Source organism: Leguminivora glycinivorella, chromosome 5 (genome assembly GCF_023078275.1).
Source record: "Leguminivora glycinivorella isolate SPB_JAAS2020 chromosome 5, LegGlyc_1.1, whole genome shotgun sequence".
NCBI lineage: Eukaryota > Metazoa > Arthropoda > Insecta > Lepidoptera > Tortricidae > Leguminivora > Leguminivora glycinivorella.
Genome location: NC_062975.1, coordinates 23,835,297 through 23,855,983, shown reverse-complemented (window position 1 = coordinate 23,855,983; position 20,687 = coordinate 23,835,297). Strand labels below are relative to the sequence as shown.

At 35.8% G+C, this 20,687-nt stretch overlaps 1 protein-coding gene across 5 annotated transcripts; it reads right to left on the bottom strand.

Annotated features, from left to right (window-relative positions):
* Nucleotides 1-3,444: 3,444 nt before the first annotated feature.
* Nucleotides 3,445-19,965, bottom strand: LOC125226530 (antichymotrypsin-2-like). Of its 5 annotated transcripts, none has more exons than XM_048130517.1 (9): nucleotides 19,796-19,965; nucleotides 19,307-19,467; nucleotides 18,693-18,836; nucleotides 18,282-18,485; nucleotides 17,887-17,985; nucleotides 16,968-17,099; nucleotides 15,476-15,688; nucleotides 14,865-15,009; nucleotides 3,445-3,607 (listed from the first exon to the last, which is right to left on the bottom strand). In XM_048130517.1, the coding sequence occupies exons 1-9, from the start codon at nucleotides 19,815-19,817 to the stop codon at nucleotides 3,480-3,482; spliced, it is 1,248 nt and encodes a 415-aa protein (XP_047986474.1). In that variant the 5' UTR covers nucleotides 19,818-19,965; the 3' UTR covers nucleotides 3,445-3,479. The 5 variants fall into 5 exon arrangements, with proteins under 5 accessions (XP_047986474.1, XP_047986473.1, XP_047986477.1 ...); XM_048130516.1 differs by lacking the exon at nucleotides 3,445-3,607 and adding an exon at nucleotides 8,523-8,677; XM_048130520.1 differs by lacking the exon at nucleotides 3,445-3,607 and adding an exon at nucleotides 9,706-9,900 and having other exon boundaries at nucleotides 19,796-19,963.
* Nucleotides 19,966-20,687: the final 722 nt, after the last annotated feature.

Here is a 20,687-nt window from a genome sequence, read left to right as displayed (position 1 = left end):
CCTAGGATTTTAGTCACAGCTAACACTGTACTACAGTAGCACCATCATACAATTATGGATTAAAAGCTCTTCATCTTAAATTTGTTTGACGAGAGTCTGAATTCAAACTATACGCTAGTGGTGCTCTCACACTGGCTGTTATTCATTTATTTATTTAATTTATTTGTAAAAACATGTTTACATGACATTACAGTAGGGATGTACCGACTAGTCGCCGACTAGTCGGGAAAGCCGACTATCCGGCCACATTTGTAGTCGGCGAATAGTCGGCAAAACAGGCCGATTAGTCGGCACTTTGTAAGTCATAGAAAAATAGTACAAAAATAAATTAACAGCTGATATAATTGTATCATTACAGCAAAACCAATGCGTCACGCCGTCACGAAACTTAGATAACAAAAAATTGTTCCAACACCATACACAAAGTTTGTCTTGTCTTAGTGGACCTAATGGACACAATTTATATTATAAGTACTATGACATCGATACCTCTGCCACATATTGCATTTTTTCTGTCATTTACTTTCACATCTCAGATAGGTACACAATATTTTTATAATCTTAGTGGACCTACTGCTACTGGTCTAAACAAACTATGATTATACCATAACAGGATACCTCCAGCATACCTATCCTCGTAAGACCCAATGTACATTACAATGTACATATTGTTGCAATCGAATTTGAATCTTTCATAACCCAAATAAAGTAGAATTTCTGTTGATACGTTGATTTTTGAAACAAACGAAATTCTTACCAATTTACTTATAGAACAAGGTTCAAAATTCAAAATGGAAAAACTAACTATGGTGGGCCTTACGAGGCTATAGCAATTTTCGTTATTTCAAAATTTGTAATATCGTAGTTGACCTACTGGACTCAAACTAAGTTTATACTGTGACACACCTCTACCTACATATTGCGATTTCATGTTTGTAATACGCGTCGGTTGATGAATGACTTTGAAGATCAAATAATATTCTAGTCACTATTTCTATGCGGATTGGCCGATTGCATTTCCTATCTGAGCATTTTTTTTTGCCAATAAAAAAATTTTGATTGTTTTAGGGAATTTTAGGTCAATTGTACTCAAAATCACGAGTACTTTTAATCTCACTGGGAGACAAAAAGTGTCCCAGAATTTCCATACATTTTTTTTACTTTCCTCTTTTGTTACCCCATACAACATGTACGGAAAATGGTAACAAAATAAGAAAATTGTATGGGACAATTTTTTTAACTATTAGGATTGAAAAAGCTAGTAATTCTGAGTAGAAATAGCATTTTTTTTTTCAAAAATATCACACTTCATAAAAGTGGCAAAAAAAAAAGAAATGCTCATCTCCGTCATAGACCTATTTAAACGAATGTGCAGTGTTGCCAGATTATAATTCTGTAAATCTGCGGCCAAAATATCCGTAGAATTCCGTAGATTGCAATTTAAAAAATCCGTAGTTCTACAGACTTTTCTTTTAAGTTTGTATGGCCGATTCCGTCTCTAGAAAAAGCGGAAAATTAAAAAAAAATTGGATATTAAAAGATACGAAGAATTAAAATTTCGCGCCTTTTTACTGTGACACACCTCTGTTTGACAGACTATATTGAAGCATAAATAATGAGTAATGAAAAGTAGAAGTGTATGTAGCACTTCTACTTTTTCGCCATATTATTACAGTGCGTACCTACCAAAGGTACGCTTCAATTCCGTTCCCTTTTACTACATTAGTGTAGCCTTAGAAAGTTAGATCTTGTACAGCGTGATAACGTGTACAACGAAAAACGAAACGAAACGCAAAAGTATAAATAGTCGCTATAGTCCGAATTGAGTCCGAAGCACATCCGAAGCGTGACAGACGGGAATCACGTTTCGTTATTAGCAATAACTCACAATATCTTTATTGCTTACATGTATAATTTAGTAAAAAATTGTGTTTATTGGAATTCCGTAGAAATTTCAAAAAAATCCGTAGGTCTGTGTTGAAGCCCCGAAATCCGTAGATCTACAGACTTTTCCGTAGATCTGGCTACGCTGCGAATGTGTACATTATTGGGCAATAGCAATATGCTGGAAGTAGACCTAATTATGTATATGTAGGTACTAATATGTCTACATGTAGTCAAGTAAAATTATATAAAATTATATTAATTAATAATTATACACGGTGAACCTGAGTAAGCCGACAAATAACTACGCATTTCTGAGGCGGTTAAACAACTACTTAGCGCCTTTGTAAAACAAATACCTGTTATTCAATTGGTATTAACACTATTAAATCTGAAACTAGGCGAAATCCAGAAAAGTTTATACGACATTTCAGTCTTGAAGTGGGATCAGGAATACGATGTTAAAACTTGTTGGGTTCACCGCGTATAATTTAAGCAGTTCGGTGCACCTCCTAATTAGTTGAGTTATAAAAATTATGTGTTTAAGGAAAAACATGAATTTATGGATGAGTATATTATAATATCATAACTCCACGCCATCTACACTGAAGTCCTTGGCTACTGAAACAACTTTACAAAGCTAACTACGCTGTTTGTTTGCAATGATGACGTTGAGCTTGCTACCTAGTTGCTGTGGTTTCACAGAGATGGCGCTGTTTTTATTTTAAAACTGCAAATAAGTACAAAATAAATATAATTCAGATTACCATAATAATTGCCATCGACACAAAAAAACTGCATACTTTAACAAAACAATAAAACGGTTTATTCATTTATTAAAATATCAAACAGCATGTATGTATTTTGAAACTTTGAAGGTACTGTAAACTGTAAGATAAAAGTACCAGTGTTCGACACACTAAAGACCAATAGATAACACTCGTCTAACAACACCTTGAAATTGGCATTGCACCAACGAAAATGGTGGGTTAGCCCGAGGGTTAACCCTCCATTTTATATGATATGGAAATTGACAGATGACAGCCCACTAACCCTGAGTTAAGTGGTTGGTGCAAGTGGGCCTAAGTGAGTACGGGGACTATTTATTACCATACCAATATCTGGGCGACCGAGCTTCGCTCGGTTCTATTTTAATATATCACGTCTTTAGATAAAAAAAAACTTATAAATACAAAAACAAAAAAAAAAGACAAAAAACAAAAACTTAATTTCTGACCGGGATTCGAAACCCTGACACCTACGATCTATCTGCGTACATTAGACCGACCTCGTGCGACTGAGCTAAGCGGAATCGATGCGCGCGCGGCGAAATTAAGGACCATATTTTACGTTTACAAATGCGAAAGAAAAACTCATGAAAACTCGAAAATTCGCGTTTTCCGGGATCTAAGGCTACGCTAGATCGATTTTTCACCCCGAAAACCCCCACAAAACAAATTTCAGCGAAATCGTTAGAGCGGTTTCCGAGATCGTCGGTATATATAAATAAATAAATAAATAAATATACAAGAATTGCTCGTTTAATAGTATAAGATATATCCTTCGCCAAACATTTTTTTTATTGTCAACTTCCCTTATACGTAAATACCGTTAAAAATAATCTCCTTTTTAGCTTTGACCATGTAAATAAAAGGTCGGTCGGCGGTGAAAATTATGCTCTGTATTTGAACGTGAACGCCCGCTGATCCGACCATCATTGTCACTGAAAAGACATTCTAAATTTTTTTGATTGCAAATGAATAGTCATTTCGGTCCCCCCTCCAACTGAGGGGGGACTGAAATCTTCTCAAGGCTGAGGCGTAGGGTTAGAGCCGGCGTAGCTTTATTTGACGTTCATAAGCGCATTGTAATATACCTACTTGGTAAATAAATATTTCATTTCATTTCAATACAAACACAAATTATCTACCGGCTGATTGAAACCTACGCTGACTTCAGTTCAGTGTGCGTAGCAATGTCCAAACGCTTCACGATTCGCTCACGATTCGTGAGCGTATCGTAAAGCGTTTGTGCGTTTGGCTACGCACACAGAACGCTAACAAAAAGATGTTTTTTGCTATCGTGCGTCTTACGCCGTGGCTTGCGTGGGTGACGGTCGCGCGATGTTCGCGCGACGGCGATGCGACGCATACGAAATCAAACCTTATCGATATGGAAGTATGAGACGCGACGGCGACGGTCGCGCGACCGTCGCCCACGCAAGACACGGCGTTACTCCCGCTAACATTAACTACGGGCAAGCGCGAGCGAAATCCACGATATTTGAAGATATTCTGAGATCAACTGGTTCTGAAATAAGTCACACACTAAAGAAAAAGCGATCTCACTACTGGCGAAGCCGGGAATCAAACCCGTGAATTCGGGGATCGGAACAATATTTCATAAAATAGTTCGGTATTCTATCTGAGATGTTTTAAAGATATTAGTGTAAGTTGGAATTGCTCCGCTTGTTGTTATTCTGTTTCGTAAGTTTGGGGCAGAGTACTGACTCCAGCACGGGAAGCATGGTCGCGCGATAGACGATAAAATAGCAGGCCGTCCCTATCGCACTATTTGTAAGTGCGAAAGGGACGGCCTGATATTTTATCGTCTATCGCGCGACCATGCTTCCCGTGCAGGGTTCTTAGTCATATTTATTACCTCTATAGTATTAATAGCTTTTATTCTTCTTCCTCCTACCCTTATCCCACGTTATGTGGGGTCGGTACAACACACCTTCCTCTTCCATTCTCCTCTATCTTTCGTCATCTCAACACTCACATCTTTCTTCTTCATATCCTCTTTCACACAATCCAAGAAGAGAAAATTTTCAAGGTTTTAGGTGACTTCAGACTACGTGCTTTGACGATGTGTCTTGTCAACCATAATAGTTATGAAATATTTAGATTCTCTGACTTAGGACCTGGCCACATATGTACACGGCGCGGCGTGACGACGTGAAACGGTGAGAAAATATAGGTATACTTTTTCATTAAGAGATTTTTATACGAATTTTGGCATGAGGAGTTATGGATTTATAGCCCAGGGTGCGTAGCCGAATGACACAAACGGTCACGAAACGCTTACGAAACGAAACGCTCGTAGATATCTATCTCTATCGCTCTAGCGTATTGGCGCGACAGAGCCAGACAACCTTTCGCGGCGTTTCCTTTTCGTTTCGCGTCGTAGAAATGCCATTCGGCTACAGGGCCAGAGCCGCCAGACCGTCCTCATTTTCTCAAGGATGAAGGAAGGACTGAAGGAAGGACTTTGGGATAATGTAGAGTTCGTATCGACGTTTAATGTCAGCATATAAAAACCGCCAATTATATTAGTTAAGTTTAGGTGAAAAATTAAAACCACATTATAATGTAATATAATATTATATTTTACTTGGCATATCAGTTGATTCTAACCATGAAAATTCACGGATTGCTTTAAACTTTTTAGTACACTGAGAGAAATTTGCATTGTGAATTTAACAAGTTCGACTTGTTGCGGTTTATCCGTTTGAATCAGCCAAACGTATGTTTAAAACAATATGTGTCAGGTTGTTTTTATAAAATCGACTTGTTGATTCAAATATATTGCCGATTCAAATGACAAGTAGCTTGTTGTTTGAACCAAAGAGCACGTAGGCGCTATTTTAACCAAAAAAACTTGTTGAACGAACATGAAAACTGGTTGTATTTTCTCTCAGTGTATGATTATATTCAGGTTATTACTTAAAGAACCAAGGGTTAGCACCCTTGGTGTAAAGCCTAATTGGACGCTTGGAGCGAAGCGTTCGTCTTGGATACATTTCGGTTGTTCTGAAGGAGAGATGCGGAGACAAAGGGTCTTAGTGGACTTTGTTCGCCGCGTCACAATAAGTAAACTTCTAAATTCATATAAACATGTATTAATTGTATACACCTGTGAAAATCTTCTCCTTCTTTACTTTAACGAAGTAATAAAAAGGTATGTTAGCTTCGAATTTTTTGTTGTACCTCTATATAATAGAAGCCCAGAATGCACCTTCCACCACTGGAACAAACGGCAGTTAGCAAATAAATACTAAATTTTCATTAATACTATTGATTTAAAAAAATAAGTAACACAGAAGACAGAAAAATGCTAATAAAAAAGTCGTCTTTTTAATTATTATTTCATTGTGTTTTAACATGAAAAACTTAACACATACAATGTCGTGATAAAATTGTTGCATGTATATTTACGACGTTAGTGATTTGAGTCAATAGAACATTAATATAACTTTCCTACTCCTAATTATTGTATTTTTAACCGTCGCCTCAAATCTCTCAAGAAGGACGGTTCTCAAGTCGTCTGTATGTTTTTTTTTATATTTGTTCCTCGATATCTCCGTCGTTACTGGACCGATTTTGAATTTTTTATTTTTATTGAATGTATATGCATACAGATTGGTCCCATTTTCTTTGTGATGTAGATCTGATGATGGGATCCTGGAGAAATCGAGGGAACTCCTCGAATCTGAAAGGCATATATGGTGATTTTTGTGTTTTTAAAGGATCAGCATGCATTTAGGTACGGAACAGTGACATTTGGTGCAGTGAAACTGCTGATGATGGCCAGAACGGAACTCTTCAAATCTGAACGGCACGCTTATAGTGACTTTGGTATTTTTATAAGAACAGCATGCACTTACGTCCAGAACAATGACATTTATTTAGTTATGTTTGTTAAGCATATTGAGTTTTCAAGTCAAATTTTGTCAAGATTTGATTTCTTATAATCGGATTCATGAGGAATTGAGGAAACTCCTCAAACCTTAACGTTATACGTATATATTCATTTGTGTTGCCATCAAATAATTAAAGCATTAAAAGCAGTTTTAAAAAATACCTACACATTTCTACCTAATCCAACATTTACAAGTAGCTTTCACCAGAAACTCAAAGGCGGCGGTTTTTTTTTCTTAAAAATTATTTTTAATTACCTATGTCTATTAATTTAAGTCAACGGGCCTCGTTAATGTACTTGTATAAACTCGTCCTTAAAATAAAGCTTTTCTAGAGGTAAATGTTAAGTAGTTTAAGTTATATTAAGTTTAGTTTATTATGTACTAGCTTTTGCCCGCGGCTTCGCTCGCGTTAGAAAGAGATAAAAAGTAGCCTATGTCACTTTCCATCCCTTCAACTATCTATAAAAAATCACGTCAATTCGTCGCTCCGTTTTGCCGTGAAGGACGGACAAACAAACAGACACACACACTTTCCCATTTATAATATTGGGTTGGTAAGAAAGTAATGAGCGAATCATAACCAATATTGTAATTTTTATTTAATTTATTATTTTAATCATTTATCAAAAATATAACGGCCTTCGTTATCTACTACTTGTCTCCATCGTTCTGGTAAAGAATGAATAGCATCGGCGAAGAAGTTCTTAGGTTTAGATTCAAAAAACTCAGCTATGTACTGTCGTAGATGGGCTTGATCATCGAACTTTTTTTCATTGAAGGCATTGCTTAGCGATCTGAACAATGTGTAATCCTTAGGTGCCAAGTCTGGAGAGTACGGTGGATGAGGTATCACTTTCCAACCTAGCTCCAATAGCTTTAGCCGAGTCACTTTTGCAATGTGTGGGCGAGCATTGTCGTGTAAGAAAAAAACTTTAGCATGCTGTGGACGATTCTGACAGATTTTTTGGTTTAAATTTTCAAGCTGATTACAGTATACTAATGCGATAACAGTCATTCCACTTGGTAGGAGTTCCCAGTGAATAATACCATGAATATCCCACCAAATTATACCCATCCCATAAAATATTTTTCGGGTGAGGCTCTGTTTTTGGTGCCTCTATTCCTTTTTCGTTTGGAGCTAGCCACTGACGTTTGCGTGTGTGATTTATATATAAGACCCATTTTTCATCTCCAGTGATAAGATGGTCCAACCAGTTGAATGTGCGGCGAAAAGACAGAAGTTGTATGCAGATATCGGCACGGCGGTTTAGTTGATCTCTATCAAGTTCATGCGGTATCCAAACACTGTATTTGTAGTTTTTTCCCAACTCGTGTAAATGTGTTTCTATGGTGACATGAGAGCAGCCTAACTCAGTAGCAAGAGTACGACTCGTTAGCCTCGGATCTCCTTCAATTAAGGTTTTTAATTTGGCTACATCAATCTTCACCGGTCGACCAGACTTAGGTTGATCTGATAATGAAAAGTCGCCACTACGAAACCGCTGGAACCATCGTTTCGCCGTGGCCTCAGACACAACTTCAGGAGCAACACGCTGACATATATTACGCACTGCTTCGGCGGCTGAATGGCCAGACTGAAATTCATATAGTAAGCAATGCCTTACATGCACTTTTAATTCGTCCATTTTCTTCCTTATATTAGCTCGGCGACAGCTAGTGAATGACTGACGAGAAACTGTGCGACTCGTCCTTTATATACTTTCGACCATAGAAGATTCTAGAACTCTCTCAAAATTTTTATGTGGAATTCAATCGATCGCTCATTACTTTCTTACCAACCCAATATTAGAATGAATGAATAAAATTAGACTACATTAAAAGGTACGGTACACAGTTCAAGGAGGTTCTTAGGACCATATCTATTATAGTATAGCGTTTGTATTATCTTACCTTACAAACTGCCCACAAATAATGTCTTCATAAAATGTCACTTCATTATTTATTCAACATAAATACCGCTAAAGAATAACTCCTTCTTAATTTTGACGCAGAACACGAATGACCGGTTGGCGTTGAATATAATTGGTTTTAATGGCGGAAGTGCCGGTAGTGCGCCTAATACGGTCACAACTAAAATCATGGACTACAATCAGTGTTTTGATACCATTTTTGAGGTTTTAGAATACGTTACTACTCGTTAGCAAAAATTTCACTTAATTTTATGAAGATGTGGAACTGCGCCCCGGGTTTCAATTTATAACCAAAAAATATTACATTATAGGCGGTCAACCAAATTTTGTCACTAAAAAGATGGCAAATATTAAAAATCGCGAGCTAGCAACACTGGGTTTTATATTGTTCAAAATCTTGTCATGTTTATTGAAAAATTTAAAGATTAAAATAAAAATTATTGCCATAACTACGAACACAAATATATGAGAAAAAATTAATTGCGCATGAGAATTTAATGCGCTTGTGCGTCTTTGAATAATACCTACCTTGGCAGGCATATTTAATGTTTCAGCGATGTGTAACTTTGATGATGATAATTATTGTGTTTGCGGCTTTTCTCTGTTTTATAAGGATACCATACTTTAGTTTGCTGTACATTGCTACTGTCATAATCCGATTAACAGACTATATATTTTCCGCGGTCACGGAGTGACCGATTTGTCGAATAACGTATTCAAAAACATCAAAAAGACTGGACTATCAAATAATTCTAGTTGTTATTCTGTCCCGTCATCCAGGGGACAATGATGTCATATTACTAAAAATGTTGTAGGTACTTAACACGTTTACTAACATAGTGCGTAGACAGGACATTATCAAAAGATAATATTACCACAAAAATGTGTATGATATACATTTAAGCCTTTAACTAGTTCTCTAGGTCCTAGGAGAACGAGTACCAACTTCGAGTACCAAGAAAAAGCCAATTTACTCTGAAATACAAGAAATCAGAATTTATGAGTCATAGTTATAAAAAGCTAAGGTAAGCTGCCCTAATTCTCACGTGAAGAATTTAAAAACGTCAGTTTTAACGAACCAAATAAGTAAATTAATCTAATCAATTAAAACAAGAAAAAATTATTACTTGAAAATCTCAATAAATCAGTACAGTTTTTAAGAAAAAAAAAACTACATTTTATAATGTAAATCAACATTTACTTGATATTAACTTCGGTCGTCACGTCATAATACGTAAGTTAATTGTACAGCTGCTTATACACATTAATTGTATACACCTGTGAAAATCTTCTCCTTCTTAACTTTGACAAAGTAATAAAAAGGTCTGTTAGCATAGAATTTTCTTTTGTATACAATATACGACAATAGTACACTTTCTATCGCTGGAACAAAAGGAACTTTATTAAAATTTTCAATGATATTAATTTAAAAGAAAGTTTTAAGTAACGCAGGAGACAGGAAAATGCTAAACTAAAATTGTCGCATTTTCAATAATTATTTCATCTTTTTTAACGTAAACAACAATGAAAATATACATTAAAATTAGCACATAAAATGACTTGCCATGTAAAAACATCTAGTTTGGAATTGGTTCATATCGCACCACTTTGTAAAACAAATAAAATTATAGAACAAAAATAAGTTTAGTAAGAATCTTGCTTTACTGAATCTATTATATTTAACCATGATTTTTTAGGCTGAGGCTACATAAAGTATGTTTAAAGAGTATACAGACTTGCACATACCTTATCCTATTATGTACAAGGTGCAGATCCATCAAACCAGTCGTTTCAAAAGAAGAGTGAAATTATTTTAAAGGAGAACTCGGCTTACTGTAGATCCTATATTTAATTCAATTATAGGAAACAGGAAAAGGTATTTGACAAATCAACTACCAAATGTTAAACAAAATTTCATTCGTGTTTTGTGTCAAACTCGCATATTAAAAAAAAGCATCAGTAAGATACCCTTTCATTTTATTAAAAGTATAAACGTATAACTACATGAAACGAAACTTATAGAAATTTATAATTTCTTTTTATTTTATTTAAAACAAAAACCTTTCAGGAGCTGTAAGTACCCGTAAAAATCTTTTCTTTCTTGACTTTAATAAAATAATAAAAAGGTCTGTTAGCCTCGAACTTTATATTGCCTATAATTAATGACAAGAATGTCATTTCCATTACTGAAACAAAAGATATTCAATAAAACAACTATTGATATATATTTTTTTTTCAAAGATCACCTAATGTAACGCAGGAGACAGGAAATGTTGCATATGTATTCCTTTAAGAGTAACATAAATACTAATACATAAAAACCTAAACCCTAAACAACGATATTAAACTCTTTTTAGTTTTCAATAATAAGGTTTTTGTATTTCAATTGAGAACGACGAGCCTTATCCAGCTGTAATATGCGATATGTTTTGGCAACTTTTGAAAAAATAAACAAACAATACATTTAATTACAATTTTTGGAAAATCAATCAGTAATAAACATACGTAAAAATTATTGTTCTTCACTTTCATAAAATAATAATTATTTAATTATTAAAAGGCTTGTTAGTATCGAACTTTACTTTTTTAAGAGTTATAAGAGACTCTTCATAATATGTATTTTATTTGATGTAAACAGTTTTATTGCCTAAAAATGCTGTATTTGAAAAATAACTCCAAAAGTAACGCAGAAGACAAAACAGAAAAAAACTAATTACAAGCGTGTTCAAAGCATTTTAACGTAAATTGTGTGGGTGAATCCACCTAAAAGTAACGTGAGTCACGACTCCATTGAGTAATTACTTTAACTACAGCTGCCAATGAAAGGATCTAATCTATGCATATATCGAAAAAAAACACTTATTTAGAGATACATTATCACTACTATGTTACTCTTGCCGCGGTTTGACCCGCGTGCAAGTTCTTGCTAGTCTAGCCACACTTAAGTCTCGATGTAAGTAGTTAAAATTATTGCAATAAATAAACTAATTGGTGGATTTATCGCCTGGGTCTGAAGATTTGGTGTGGGTTAGAATCTGACAATTCTGTCATTTTGTATATCCATAAAAGTTTTAGTTTTACTAGTTCAATCTTGAAATTTATGACTTACCTCTTACTCAGTAGTCTCAGTACTAAAGGAAACTCCAACTCATCTAAATAATCGCACTAAAAATTCCATAGAAAAATCAAGCATTTTTTAGTTTTAAAAATTGATCAATATTTATGTCATTATAAAAGCGGAACTTGTCATTAGCAGATCAAGCCTTGCACGCGCCGGCTGTGAACTCGTTAGCAGTAAATAAATGAAGTGCATATTTCGTTTTCCAATTTTTAATTACCCAGATATGTACCAGTAAAGATTTTTTCTTTCTTAACTTTAATAAAATAATAAAACGGTTTATTGGCGTTAAATATTTTTGTTGTTAAAATCTTCATTACTGATGCAAGTTCCATTACTGAAACAAAATAATAGTACATTACGATACAAGTGCGGGAAAGAGGAAATTCAAAACGAGTGGTGTTAAATTTAAACACGACTGACGAGAAAAACTACGAGTAACGCAGGAGACAGGAAAAATCAGGCTAAACCTATTGTTTAATGGATTAATCAACTTTTTGTTGCATGTTATTGACGTGGTTACGGTCCCCTGGGTCACGCTGGTTTTATGCAAAATTATGCTACTTAAACTATGCAAACATTCATTTTTCTCCTTAATTTGCCACCTACAAACATGGACTACATGCATGCTTGCATAATTTCAGTAGCATAATTTTGCATAAAACCAGCGTGACTCAGGGGACCGTAACCATGGCAATAACAGGCAAGAAAAAGTTGATTCACCTTAATACAATATTATTCAATTTTATCCCGTTCAGGCTCTGTCTGGGTGCCAAAATTTACAAATCATGGCTTTTTAATTATTTAACTTTATATGTTACTAAGTGACTCAATAATATATTTTTAAAATAATAAACCATGTTGAACAAAATTATGCACTTACCTTTTAAAGCGGGTAGTTAAAGACTATTAACTACAAAACAAAACACAATTTGAGCACTAATTTGAAACCGGGAAATATTTATCGATTAAAATATTTAAAGTCCTTAGTAAACTACTTTGTGAACCATGAACCAAGAACTCAATCAATACCTACACGCACAAGAAAAGAAAAAAACAGAAACAAGAACTGTTTTGCCACTTTACCGTTGAGTTTGCCTTCGAGTTTTATATAAATTGAGCTTAACGTAGTATGATTATAAACAAGATAAAGGAATAGTGTTAGATAGGCTATGTCATAGCTAGGTTTTCAAAGCGTCGCGATTTCATCTTTTTTAGTTTACGTAACTTAGCTACTCAGCAATTCTAATAATGCTAACCCGTTATACTTTACATACGTAGTTACGGGGTACCGAATGAGCTGTCTGAATTTAATGATTATTTGATTAGGCGTAGGTATTTATATTTAGGGTGTAAAAATAAATATGCCTAACCGTGTTAAGTATATTAGGCCTAATTTAGGCGGCGTTCGGACTCGCATGCGATTTTAGTTACTTTGCGGGCTGTTGAGGTTACTATAATTTTGCACAACCGACAAATACCGCAATATAATAAAACTCGTATATGCGTTGTCATTTTTAACTATAAAACTCCCGTGAGACTCATACGAACATGTCGAACGCTATATCGACTTAATACGTGAGTAACCCGCTTAAAATATTTTTAAATATGCGTTGCCATACCGTCTAAATGGGCCCTTATTTTTCGTTTGCGAACAAGTCACGAACGTGAAGCGGTGCGGCGCGAATAAAGCTAGGAACATACTACGCGGACGTCCGTCGTCGATCGACCGCGGACGGGGATCTGGACAATGAATATACACTTAACCGTGCAAACTATCGGTCGACGGACGTGGACGTGGCCTTGAGCGCATGGACGTCCGATCGAAATCTGGCTCGCTGGATGTTTTGTTCCGTGCACACTGATCGGTCGCGGTCGCGGTCGATTTACGACGGACGTCCGCGTAGTATGTTCCTAGCTTCAATCAGTTCTTTGATACCTGCACAAGTTGCTCTCATGACAAATCTCGTTGCGGGCGAGGTATAGTGACTGTGCGGTAAGAAGCAGGCGCAGTGCGGAATAATCAAAATGACGTTTTTCTACTCCCAAACTGTTTTCGTCATTTACAGGGTCGTACATAGATCTTTAAAACCCTACACTAAAATCAATTCCCCAAAGCCAGCGTCCGCCGGCTTTCCGCGCATGCGCGCAGTATCGAATAAACCGAAAACCGCATTGTTTGGCTCTGCAACCATGGCAACGCATTGTTATAACGATACTGCGCGCATGCGCGGGAAGAATTTGGGCAGCTGAGCTGACAGTGCAAACCTTTGCGTCAAAATACATCAGAAAACAGTGTGAATTTCACAAAAGTTATTTTAGTAAACTACCTATTAAAAACTAAGTGCATGGTCGTAGAAAAAGTATTGTATGCAACGGTGTTTAACTGAATCAAAAAATACTCGTGGCGTCTTAATAACAATTTTCGACTTCAAATTGTTACCCACGCCACTCGTCTTTTATGACCTCCTTTAAACGCCTGTTGTATAAAATAAATGAATATGGAATGTGAACGATTTTAACACTAACGACATCATGCGACCGCCGGTAGCGGCAGCGATTGACCATAACATAAGATAGAAATAAATTTACAACACACAAATACTATACAGAAGCATTCTGTTTGACATTTATACACACATTAGTTGCTATACACAATGTTTAAAATATATGAAAATGTCTCCTGCGTTACTTTACTGTAGACTGTTATGGTTTTAAGTAATTACGGACTCAGAATCAGCACAGACTTTTTGAAAAAAAAAATCTGTTGTCTCCTACGTTACGAGACAGAATAACAACATAAATGTAAAGACTGGCCAGAAACATAATTATGTTTCGGAATTTCATTAGTACTATTTTCTTCATACTGAACTGTCATCGCATGTACCAGAATAACAGCGACCTCTTGACAATACTTAGGACCAGTTGCATCAACCACATTTTACAGACACTTCATCGTCACGCAGCAGACGACTCCGAGCTTCTTATGCGATAAAATTTTACGAATGGTTTGGTGCAACCGACCCTTAGTCATATATTTCTGATCAGGCTTTATAATTTGTCTTTTACTTATTTTACACTTTCTATTCTTTTTGGACCAATATTTCGGCAATCGAAAGTCACATGCTTGCCTATTCCTTGGTCCACCCTGTATTACTATTCCCTGGTCCACCCTGTATAAATACTATTCCCTGGTCCACCCTGTATAAATAAACATAAAAGTACTCACCAGAAGCAGCGGCGGCTTCCGTACCATTCTCATTCACGTCTATAACTGCCTTTTGTATGGCTTTCGATACGTACAAGTGACTATCTCCGGACACTATTTTATTTAAACCGGATTTTTGAGTTTTTAACAATTGATTTAATCCCAGCTGAAATGAAAAAAATTTCAATTGGACAATGAAACAATAAAATCATTTGCATTTTTTTCACGATCGCTAGTCGGTAGAGTAAGGGCATTATTTGTGTGATCAACACCGATATTTGTTCCTGAGTCATGTTTTCTATATATCTATCTATATATTATATATATCGTTGTCTGAGTACCCACGTCACAAGCCTTCTTGAGCTCACCGTGAGACTCAGTCAATCTGTGTATATCGTAACGTATGATATTTATTTATTTATTAGCGGCTCCGCTCCCGTTACAAAGAGACAAAAAGTAGCCTATGTCACTCTCCATCCCTTCAACTATCTCCACTTAAAAAGTCACGTCAATTCGTCGCTCCGTTTTGCCGTGAAAGACGGGCAAACAAACAGACACACACTTTCCCATTTATAATATTAGTATGGATTTAATCATTTTGATTTCACCTTTTACGAAAAACACCTACTTACCTTTTCATATGAAACCTTCAGATCTAACTCCGTAGTAGTTTTAAATTTCGGAATAGACAATATTACATTCTCTTCTCGCATTTTATTAATAGCAGATTGCATCAAATCAGGGGCTAGTTTTAGTTTGTACAGCAGCATTGGTAAACCATCCCTTGTGTTTGGCAGGAAAATAATAAATGATGCGTGACCGCCGACGTACGGGATTTCTATCATCTGAAAAGTAAAATTTCATTTTCAACCGTTATCCAAAGTAAACAATTTATTGAAAATAACTCACACCCATTTTGTCAGAATCTGAAGACCAAAGGCAACCATTAGATTTTTTTTACATTTGCCGCTTTTTTTTCTACTGACATAGTTTCATTTTTATTATGGCCTGGCTACAAGACTTTTAAGTGTCTCCACACTCGTGCGCGTATCGCGGCTATTATACTACGCTTTGATCGCGGCGCGATGCCGTGAACGCGAGTGTGGAACTTTCTGTATCCACGACACGAACGTGCGCGAGGGTGGTGCGCTTTAAGCAAAAGTCCAGAAAAGAAATGTCACGTCGTTTGTGAGAAAGGCTATTTGTAATAGAATAAGTCAATTGTAAGACAAAAAAATGTATGTTGATTTTTACGGAGCGACATAATAATTCACTTCGGTGAAAAGCTCTTAAATAAAGCTAGGAACACACTACGCGGACGTCCGTCGTGAATCGACCGCGGACGGGAATCTGGACAATGACATTACATTACACATAACCGTGCAAACTATCGGTCGACGGACGCGGACGTGGCCTTGAGCGCACGGACGTCCGATCGAAATCTGGCTCTCTGGATGTTTTGTTCCGTGCACACTGATAAGTCGCGGTCGCGGTCGTTTTACGACGGACGTCCGCGTAGTATGTTCCTAGCTAGCAGATTGAAAAAAATGTCACATCGTGTGATGCCTGTTTTTGGAACGGTTAGTGTTGTGCTACAAACGTAAAAAACGATTAACTAATAGATTATATATAATTAACACTCCGCCACGGGTAGGCCACCCATATATTACATAAAATTGTACAATTAATTTGGAATTAAAAAAATTGGGAATTGGGATTGGGAATTTAAAAAAATAATAATTTATTGTTGCCAATTTTCAATATTTTACGTCATAAATGTAACAATTACCTATAATATGGCCCCACCTTTAATTTTCTTAGTTTTTATTTGGCACCAAGTATTACAAAGGCGTCTAATGTATAAAATTAAGCGTTAAGAGTTATGGAAGCGAAGGAGATGGCAGCACGATCTTGACGTCTTCCGAAAAGATTGCCCAAACATTACCTCAGACCGAGACGCGTGGAAGAAAGAGAGGGAGGCCTTAGCTCAACAGTGGGACACAAATTTCTAACAAATAAAATAATAAATAATAGTTATCCTCTCATAGCCAAATTGAATTATGTAACTTTTCCTACTGGCAGCGAGTATACAATATGAACAATATCTAATATTTTGATAGTTACCTGACAATCGAGTGCATCGTTTTTAGTGTATTTATATTTGCCCTCCCGTGTCATCATAGGAACCTTGCGGACGCTAGTAGCTGTGTAAAAGTCTCTCATTTGAATGTCGCGGAATTTGTGTTTCCAGTTACCCTGAAATTGAGAAAAATCACATGTTTCTGTTCATGTCACTAGCAGGAAAATGAAGATAAATAAATATACTGAGAACTAAAAATGAATAATACTATTATATTGTCTTCGGACACCGCGAGAGCGGGTGACTCATGAAATAAAACTATTTAGGTAAACGGATTATATCGCGAATATTAACTACGAACGAATGTTCACAGTACCTATCACATTGTTCGAAATGTCGAGACATATTGTAAATTAATTATATGAGTTATAATATATTTTCATACTTAAATGTATCTATTACAAGTACACTTAAATGACGTAGGTAGGTAGTACTAAGTTCCAACTGAAAACATGTGATTTTTTCACGCCTTGCCTTTACAGTGGCCATAAAGAAATTAAATTAACTGCGTCTAAGAAAATAACAGCTCTTAGGCAATTTTAATATCAAAGTTAAGGTAAGGTATGGAATTTAAATTTGAACCAATAAAAAAATTACCTATTTATTTCTGAAATCCTGATAAAAAGGAATTGTTGCTTATGAATAGTAAAGATCCTTTAGACGTAGAACTCCACAATTGTCTATGTCTACCTATGTCATTTTCGTAAATACACTTTTGTAACTTAATTATAAAATCTTTAAGGATATAATGACTAAATTGTGTAGGCACTAAATAAGAACCCCATTTAACCACCAAATTATATCAAATTTTGTTAAAAAGAAAAAGTGTTGTGTTTGAAAAAGAAAAAGTTATAAATTGCGATGCGATATTCCGATTATCAAAATTAATAAAATTATACAAACCGAAAAATAGACCGCGTTGACTAGGATAACCGAAGCTGCCGGGGATATACTATTAGGCGTTATTATTTCCTTTATCAGGTTTTTTGTTTTATCTCTAACCTGTAAATAAAGTCAGCGTTAAAACTATATATTATTATTTTATTTTGTTAATCACACAATGGTGCTACTTTTTAATTTCTGCTCTTTTTGTCAGACTGTTGTACAGCTTGGTAAAACGGAGTAAAAACTAAAAACCGTCGTCTAATTTTCTGACAGGTACTTATTGCCTTGAAATAAACGACACTATACCTACCTACTACGTGGAACTTTTTTTTAAAATTTCTATTTATGCAAGAGCATATAAGTTTTATTAAATAATGATATAATAACACTAAAGTAAAAAAGTGCTTATTTACCCATCTATTAATTCTGCGGGCCACTTTATCGGGTTTTTTCATGTTAATTCTTTTGATGGTGGATTTAAAAATTTCTCTAGCGTCGTTTTTGTAAGAGGTCCTTAGCGAGTACTGTTTGGAAACGTATATTCTGCTACAAACTGTTAATTTCACTCCCGACAATGATTTCAGACCACGCAGTAAGGATGTGAAGCTCTTTTTCAACTGAAAAACACACAATTTATTATAATTATGAACCAGTAAAATAAAAACCAGCGCACGATAGGTACTTGAATTGTAATTTAAAAAAAAAAACCATGTTCTTTTATTTGTTTACCGAACAAAAATATTCGGTTTCCTCATGATACACTTTGTATAGGTACTTAATATAGAATTGGACAGTACAAAAGAAAAGTCAATCAAAATAGTTACCTCTGACTTCGATCCTACGCCGATGGCCTCCTCCAACTGTGATTTACACGTGCCCGTTGCCCCTAAAGCCAACTTCCCTAATGGCATCAAGGCCGAGATGGGTGAACAGACAAAGCTGTTTCCTGGGTCTGCAATCGCACCATTCTGCAATATTTGTATAAATATTAGCCACTCTCCATTAATTTGTTGACAAATTATTTACATACATATATCGAAAAGCGTTCTGGGCCTATAATAACTTGATTCTGTTTTAAAATATACCTACATCTTGAAATGAACAGATCTGGAGGGCTACCAAACCTTCAATAATAGAGCGGATTCAACGTCAAAGGTCAGTGACGCACATTTCACTCTGCAGATGTCCATAGGCGATAGTAATTGTTTATCGTTAGGGGATCTGTCTTCTGGCGGCCTAGCTGAATGACAATCGTTGACGATAGACGCCATTCGAAACAATGTCTGGCTCTGTCGCGGCAATATGGAAGAGCAATACAGATAGCTATGATAACGATATTATCGTAAGCATTCATGCATTTGGCTACGTACCCAGGTATGAACTCGAACTCGTATGGCCTCGAAATCAATTCGCATAGATAAGGTTTTAAGTTACTCACCAAAGCCAAGCGTTGTCTTAAAGATCCATCCAAATTTAGAGGATAGTCTTTCGTGTCATACAAGGTATCCTGATAATTGATTTCATCCTCGTCTGAAGTACTTCCAAGATAGTCATCATCTTCATCACATATTACTCTACTTACAAGTACCAACAAAATACCTGAAATGATTATTTGTCAAGTAGTCATGTCTTCCTTTTAAGTAATTGGAATTTGGAAATGAAACTTATTGGGGCTACTTAGGTAATTCAATTACCTCGCGATCTTTTTATTTTCTTACTGAAAACTGTCTCTAATTCGCCATGGCCTGCACGGGTAGCCGAGCACATTGGGCAACTGCCGCGAATGCATAGGATACTGATTCGATGCCAGCCCTGGGCATTAGAAACCTTGATCATGGTCTTCTGATTCATGATCTCATTGTAGGTATGACTCTTTCAGTCAATAGAGAGTAGAAAAAAAGTATTTACAAAACAGTTTTTTCCTTACCGTTGATTAAAATGCGTATCATTTTACGCTGCAATTAATGTAATATTATGTCCAATAAAAAGTAATTACTTGACTACAATAAAAACCCCATACTATATTCTAAGTTGAAAAAACTAAGTTGAAAAAAAATCCTGGAGTTTTTTTTTCGTTACTTTCAGTTATTTATTGAGCAGTATACGATCAAGTAGGTAGGTAAGTTACAATTGGAAAACCATTTTATTATTCAATTAATTTGGCTGGTTATAGATTTTGCGTGATAAAAATAATTGAGTTTAACATCCAGTGAAAGTAACGGATATAATTGCATTAGGGACAAGTACTTTGTTGTACTTAGGTATAGTATTTTTCAAATTGGATGAGTTCTGTGACGCTTGAAAAAAATCCAAATTACAAAAGGCATAAACTAATTTAAATTAATTTATATTTTTAACGCAACATAAATAATTTTTTTTAAAACTATGTTTAGTTTTATATTTTTCCCATCACGGAACAATGGTGTTCCGGACCTTTGGTCCGGTCCGGAACACCATTGTTCCGGAACACCATTGTTCCGGACCTTTGGGAGGCGTGCGCGGGGCCGAAGCCAACGCGTAGAGGCCCTTTTGACACTTTAATGAAATGTAAGCGGGTATATCTTATCGTATCTTATACTTTTAAACGAGCAATTCTTGTATATTTATTTATTTATTTATATATACCGACGATCTCGGAAACCGCTCTAACGATTTCGCTGAAATTTGTTAGGTGGGGGTTTTCGGGGGTGAAAAATCGATCTAGCGTAGCCTTAGATCCCGGAAAACGCGAATTTTAGAGTTTTCATGAGTTTTTCTTTCGCGTTAGTAAACATAAAATATGGTCGTTAATTTCGCCGCGCGCGCATCGATTCCGTTTA

Excerpts from the sequence above, each read along its gene's own strand:
- LOC125226530 (XM_048130516.1), bottom strand. The coding sequence starts at position 19,817 with ATGATACGCATTTTAATCAACG. Across the intron at positions 17,100-17,886 it reads TCAACGCGGTCTATTTTTCG|GGTAACTGGAAACACAAATT; the intron begins GTTTGTATAATT and ends TCTCAATTTCAG. Across the intron at positions 8,678-14,864 it reads GGAAGCCGCCGCTGCTTCTG|TTGTGACCGTATTAGGCGCA; the intron begins GTGAGTACTTTT and ends CCATGATTTTAG.